The sequence below is a fragment of the Anneissia japonica genome, unplaced genomic scaffold (assembly GCF_011630105.1).
Source record: "Anneissia japonica isolate Jap-2015-1 unplaced genomic scaffold, ASM1163010v1 scaffold287708_len1499824_cov190, whole genome shotgun sequence".
Lineage (NCBI taxonomy): Eukaryota > Metazoa > Echinodermata > Crinoidea > Comatulida > Comatulidae > Anneissia > Anneissia japonica.
Window position 1 is genome coordinate 521,326 of NW_022752295.1, and position 6,618 is coordinate 527,943.

A 6,618-nucleotide genomic window follows, 5' to 3' on the forward strand; every position below is an offset into this window, starting at 1 on the left:
AGTGACTAATTATTCAATCATAATGTAATGAAAATCCAATTTTATTAGCCACTGAAGTGGTCGTACGGCAATTTTGTCTAGCTCTATGTCAACAATGGGACTGTTTAAATATTAAGCTAAGAAGTGGTGTCTGACTTACGATTTGAAGTGAAGTCTAAGAAAATAATTCAAAATAAATTATGATGTCCAAATAATAGACAAAGTTACTTGGACAGTGTATGACAGCATTCCTTTAACCTAAACTTTCTACAGTATTACTGTAAGCATAATCAAAATAATACATCAATTTTATTATCGAAGTTTCACGTTTAACTAAACTTATGTTTTTGAAATTGTTAGCATTACAAATATAAATTGTTTTATTTATTTGTTGTTTTTTTCCCAATTGTTTCTGATGTACTGAATACTGAAACATAAGTTTATTTTATTATACAATTTGTTAACATGGTATTAGAACAATCATTGCTTTTGTACCATTTAATTTTGAAAATATCATTATCAATCCAACTTTCCTTGCAGTGACTGCAATACTGCAAAATAAACCTAATATAATCACGGAGGTATAAAAATAACCATGAATACAGTTCTTACATTTTAAAAACAAGAAATTTGAAACTTCTTGCCATGCATTTTCTCATATTAGATACATAATTCATAGAATCTGATACAGTATGTTACAAAAGAAATTGCTGATATGTGATTGGATTATACAGGTGAGGTTACAACCATACCAAGTATATCACACTGGATTCTCAGTTTACAGTAATATAATCAGAAGACTACCCAAGTATATCCACCAACAATAAAACAATTAAGGAGAAGGCTGAGAAAAGGCAGCCTCGGATAACAACGGTGTTGATAAACATCTTTGTCATTCCCATCACCCTCAGTAGCAACAGTGTTGATAAAGTCTTTGTTACAGTACTTTAATCACACAATGTGGACTAGGTCACTTTACAGAAGGTAGAAAGTGATACTGTTGATGTTGGGACAAGGAAGTTATGGGTTTTTATACCTTGGTTATGGTATCACAGAAGTGACTTATTAAATTCCAAACATATTTAATTGGGTGGCCTTTGGAGATTAAGAAATTACTGGCTCCATGGGTAAATAACAAATCCTTCCTTTTTACCTATAAACAATGGCAGTTTCAATACAGTGAGTTTACTATAAGGTAGAATTCATTACTACAGTGTTACTAGGCCTGCTTTATACAAACCAACATTGTTATTATCATTATCATAATCACTATCATCATCATTTTTATTATCACTATCAGATCATCATTACCATCACCCGTTGTCAATAACATTATTAGTATGACCATTACTGTACTGTACATACCGGTTTGGCCGGGAGACTCAAGTTTTGGTGACCTATGTGTACCTCCAATCATTTTTCTAACGTTTTCTCACATGCTCTCCCAGTTTACAAAGAAAATTGCATTGCAATAGGCGTACTAATTATATTAACTGTATTGTCTTTTTTGCAATAAAATACTACAAAAAAAAACCTCAATATTTAGGTTATCTTTCAATATTTTGCTCAGCAACAGCAGCCTCTCTGAGTAATACGAGAGATGTGGATATGAGTGCTGCAAAGTCACGCTGGCCTTGTATACACAAGAATCAAGAAATTTACCGTTATAATACATTAAATAGCTAAGGCTTCCCAGGGGTACATCCCCAGGACCCCCATGAAATGGGGATACCCTCTCCCGACCTCGGTAGCACCAAAATCTCCCGTTTTTTTAATGTCAAAATGTTGGCATGGTGTATGCATTATCATGATTATTAATATCATTAATATTATTATATTATCATCATAATGTCTAAATAACGTATGATTGAAACACATTGGTCTTTCAGGGGCCGTTTAACATTTCCACACAAGTGTACAAACAATATGCTAGGTGGGAGGGGGTAGAACCCTTAATTAGAGTTACAACCTAAATAAAAAACAAACATATTGGAATGTTTTTTTTTAATTTGATTTACAATTTAATTTTATTAATTCAATAAGCTAGAACAACCCCATATCAAAAATAACTATTTTAGTTTCTGGTTGCTTGGCAGGCATCAGACACATTAATGAACTTTGTCATTAATAATACAAAATGTGTCCATCCTGACAAAACAATAAGGCTGTTCATTAATTGTATTGCATTTCCAAAGTCTACATTCAAACAACTACTTATTCAGGCTCTAACCTTCATAATCTAAATTGCTATCATGTACTGTATTCAAAACTGTATCATGACGAACCTGGTCTTGCTATCAATGTTTATGAGAGCAGCATGCAGCATGCTTGCGACAGAAAAGATTATTGATGATGATGGCAATACAATATAATATGATGTATTATGGTAATATGATGATGATTTTGAAATTGACAATTGTGAAGTTACTGTATTGTATATAATGAAAATAAAATTTAATAGATGGATATTGTAATTTTTTGTCTTTGAAAATGATGATGATAATGATCATCATACCATTTATAAAATGGTAATTTTTAAGGTTATTATGATCATGCAAATTGTAATTAAAAAAGAGATGATTCTGATAATGATGATTAATATCAAGATATTTGTTTTCCTTTAATAATTATTGACCGACCCTAACAAAACCAGTGTTTTTCGTCAAAATCGAAAGTCTTTAAACTGGCTAAAATTTTCATGTATTGACCATTTTAATGCATGTTTGACTTAAAATATGAATTATTATATCATCACTATTTGTTTTGCTTTTAACAATTTTTGCATCAATCATTTGCTTTTGACCTCTAGATTACGAAGATCTAATAATGTCATTTTTTATATTTTTTGAGACAAGAACCTGTCTTTGCAAGTCGAGGTCAAATTTTTATTTATATTTCCTAGCAAATTCAAATATTTTAGCCGTTTATTAAGGCCTTTTTATACCTTGTTTCACAAACTTATTTTTTTAAAGATCATCAGAGGAGAACGGGAAAAAAATTAAAGTAAAATTTTTGTTTTTATTTAGCAAAGAGTTTTGCCACACGCCCAGATGGAGGAGAAATTAAACATTTTACTTTATTGCCGAAATGTAAACAGTGTAGTAATGAGACGGTTATATGCTTTAAATTTATATTATTAAGAAGAAAAATACATCTTATTTTGGAGATTTCAAGGAAGCGGCGGGCTGGCGTAATAAAAATAAAGAAAAACTTTTATTTTTTTTCAGGAATTTCCATTTTTTAGCGGCAGCAGGTGCGCTAATTGGCCAAAAATAAAATTTTATTTTTATTCGAAATCATCATTATTGGCAGGTTCACTAAACAAGGAAAAACAAATATCTCGCCTAAGTAAAGAAATATAACTTCATGCTATTGATTTGTGAGATAAAAATCAATATTGTATTGAAAGGATACCAAATACCATAAATGTCTATGACGGTTTTGTTTACACCACACTTAAGTAATTTAAATAAAATCAATGATAAATAATGTATTATAATATTGATTACTACAAAGTAATTAAGTAACAATAAACTAGTCACTGAGCATGCCATTATCCACACTAACAAAGCTTTAATTTATGTACAGTAGTTTCCAAAATATCGATTGGCATATACTATCTCGTCAAAATAAAAAGCCTTATTGACTTTTTAGATGGTACAATATTTACATCTTGGCATTACATCACTGTACAAGTAGTCTAGTCCTGTTTGCTTAAGCATGGTATACGTAGAATCACTACATGCTTATGCCGACAGGTGTTAGTGGTTCTCGGTAAAAATTTAATGACAACCTAGAAACCATTGATAGAAGGGGTCCCCGCTGGAAAAAGCTACTGTATGTATGTGTAGTGCTGTATTACTTGCAGGGTGATGTCATTGTATAAGGATAATCAAAAGTATGTGATGACCATGACTGACCAACACAGAATCTAAAAAAAATCCCACAAGCTTTAAGCTGCCACCAACAATCAGCAGATGGTGTGGAAGCAGTTTGGCGCAGCAGGAAAGGTTTGTTGTTCCAACCTCGAGGTCGGAGTTTCAATCCCACGCTGTGCATTTCACTTGTGTCCTCGAGCAAGACACTTTATCTGCATTGCTTCTCTCCATCCAGGAGTATAAATGGGTACTTAGTGGGGTTGCCTACACCTGCGCTGATTACCAGCAGCAACTTTTATCATGTGGACCCAATGACCAGGGAAAAGCACTGTGGTTTATAACAGAAGGAAGAGGTACATCATAAATGCCCGTACCCGTACCAGTAGGGAGCTTTTGATTTGTGCGACGACGCGACGCTAGAACGAAATCACTCATGCGTGACCGTCCTACCTGGTGTCCTACATTCTCTACATACATAGATTTGGCCAAATTGCATTCCAGAATCTACTCGACGAGGTGACCTTAATGTTCTTGCATGCGCAAATGACTTTTCCTGACGTCATTACGTTCTACCGTCGTCGTGCATTTGAAAGCTCCCTAATGTCACATTGTGTAGCACTGACAGGGAGTGGAGTTTGATTTGTCATACGATGCTATAAGTGCCCAGCTTAAAAAATCAATTGCTTTTTTGTTTTAAGTGTAAGGGGTACACAGTGGCAGAAATTATTTTCTTCTATGTGCTCCTTGGTCACTTCTTTTGTATTAAGTTATTAAAAGATTACCAAATGAATGTTCATTGAATTGAATGCATGATAAATGTACTTAATAACTAGTGAAATATTATAAAAATAAACCCAAGTGTTATTATTAAAAAAAAATAACAAAAGGTGATGTCCACAGAGCTTGGTATGGATATGAGGACATTAGGGTTATATTGAATCAGAGAATGATGAACTATACTTACAAGGTCTTCTACTGTCACTTTTGGTGGAGCTAGAAAAAGAAAAGAAATTTAATTATTGAACACTGGCTAGTACTGTACAGACTACAGTACCATATCTCAAGGAGTACTCCTAAAGGAAGGATGGAGAATTCCGATTTGTGGAGCCAATGTCTGTATTGATTTAAAAGGATGCAGCATATAAAAATGAATAACAAAAATGTGAACTAACGAAAGTATAGCACATTAACTTAAAATGTGTATGCATCATCGATAAAAGCTACCAGATGTAAAGAATAAGAGATAACTAACCCTCAAACTTCACTATACTCATAAATAGCCAAGTACCCAGTACCAGCCCGGCGACACAATTACATTAAACTAAAACCTTGTCTATACTTCATAAATGTCTTAATTTTGTTTTTTAAGATCGTTGAGATCCATTCAAAGTGTATAATAACTGAACCCAACAATGAAAAAGAAAAATTTAAGTATTGTTTCAATTCAATTGTTTTGCACAGGATCAAAATTTATTTATTTTATTAAATTAATAAACTTCTCACATGCATAATGAAGGAGACGAGCCAACAATTGACGAACACCCCTACAATGGCTCGCTCCCTACAATATAAAAATATGCATTTTTCGTTTTGACTACACGGCCAGCCTACTACGAACTAATGGACCGTGACGGCAACGCCAAGACACTGTTCGTGTACTACACTAAGAGCTGTTTTCGTTTTTTTCGACTACGGCGATGCAGCACACGTACGTAGGCCTACGGAGGGGAGTTAGTTGACCATGGTTTTATTAAAAGGGAACAATGTTTCCTTGTTTTATATTTGTAAAAGGAAATGTGAAAAAAAAAACTTTAGTCAAATACTGTATGCAAAATAAAAAGTTTCCAGAAAACACTGAGTGATGTTTCGCTGTTGGCTAGGATCTAGGCCTACGCTAGGCCTAGCCAAGGTGTCAAAAGAGTCGGGAACCGGGAGAAGAGGGGTGTCAGGCCTGCTCAGGCAATTTACCAAATGCAACGATGATGTACAAATAAATGTACATAACAATTTTAAACAGAGGTATTTATATAGCAAGGCTTGATCGACGATATCATGGGCGCAGATGCCCTAGCTAGCGGTACAAGATAATGTGTTTTCTCCTACCCGAAATCCACCCTGACAAGGCTAGGCTAGCTTAAGTCTAAAAGGCCCCTTTTTTCACTATCTCCTGATTTACCTAATTTTATGTTGTGACTATTCATTAATTATTTATTATATGTGTATAAATAGGCCTTCTTAAAACATTTAATTACTCACTTGTTTTAATAATTAATTCATTATTGAACGAACAATGCTCGATTGTGGATGCGATGAAAATTGCAGCCCCCAACAAAAAAATTACCAGCAGTTTGCCAAAGAATCCGGTTATCTGATTGGTCAATATTAGGGTAGTCGCCACTACGCCAAATTCAGAAGCTATCACAACGCCGATTTAGTCAGTAAGGTTTGTGAGCATGCGCAGATGACTTTTACGCTCTATTAGTTTGTAGTAGACTGGCCGCGTAGTCAAAACGAAAAATGCCTAATAGAAATGACAGTTCAAACACTGAAACAATAAAATTTGAAAAAAAAAATTAAAAACATTAGGAAGTATGCTAAAAGAAAAACAACCACGATGACAATAAATAAATAAGAAAAATCGTAAAAAAGAGTATAGGAAACAAGAATTGCCACAGAGAATATAAAAATCATTTAAATTGAAATTGCCACTGTAAATTTTAAAATAGAAATGTAGAATAAATAATAAAAACGATAAAAATAT

The 6,618-nt window shown here is 33.5% G+C and overlaps 1 protein-coding gene across 1 annotated transcript in view; it reads right to left on the reverse strand.

Annotated features, from left to right (window-relative positions):
* LOC117122214 (regulator of G-protein signaling 22-like) overlaps positions 1-6,618 on the reverse strand; it is a 28,978-nt gene that overhangs the window by 19,088 nt on the left and 3,272 nt on the right. The window contains exon 2 of the mRNA XM_033267724.1: positions 4,822-4,850. Coding sequence (XP_033123615.1) covers positions 4,822-4,850 — 29 coding nt within the window. The remainder of the gene's footprint in view (positions 1-4,821; positions 4,851-6,618) is intronic.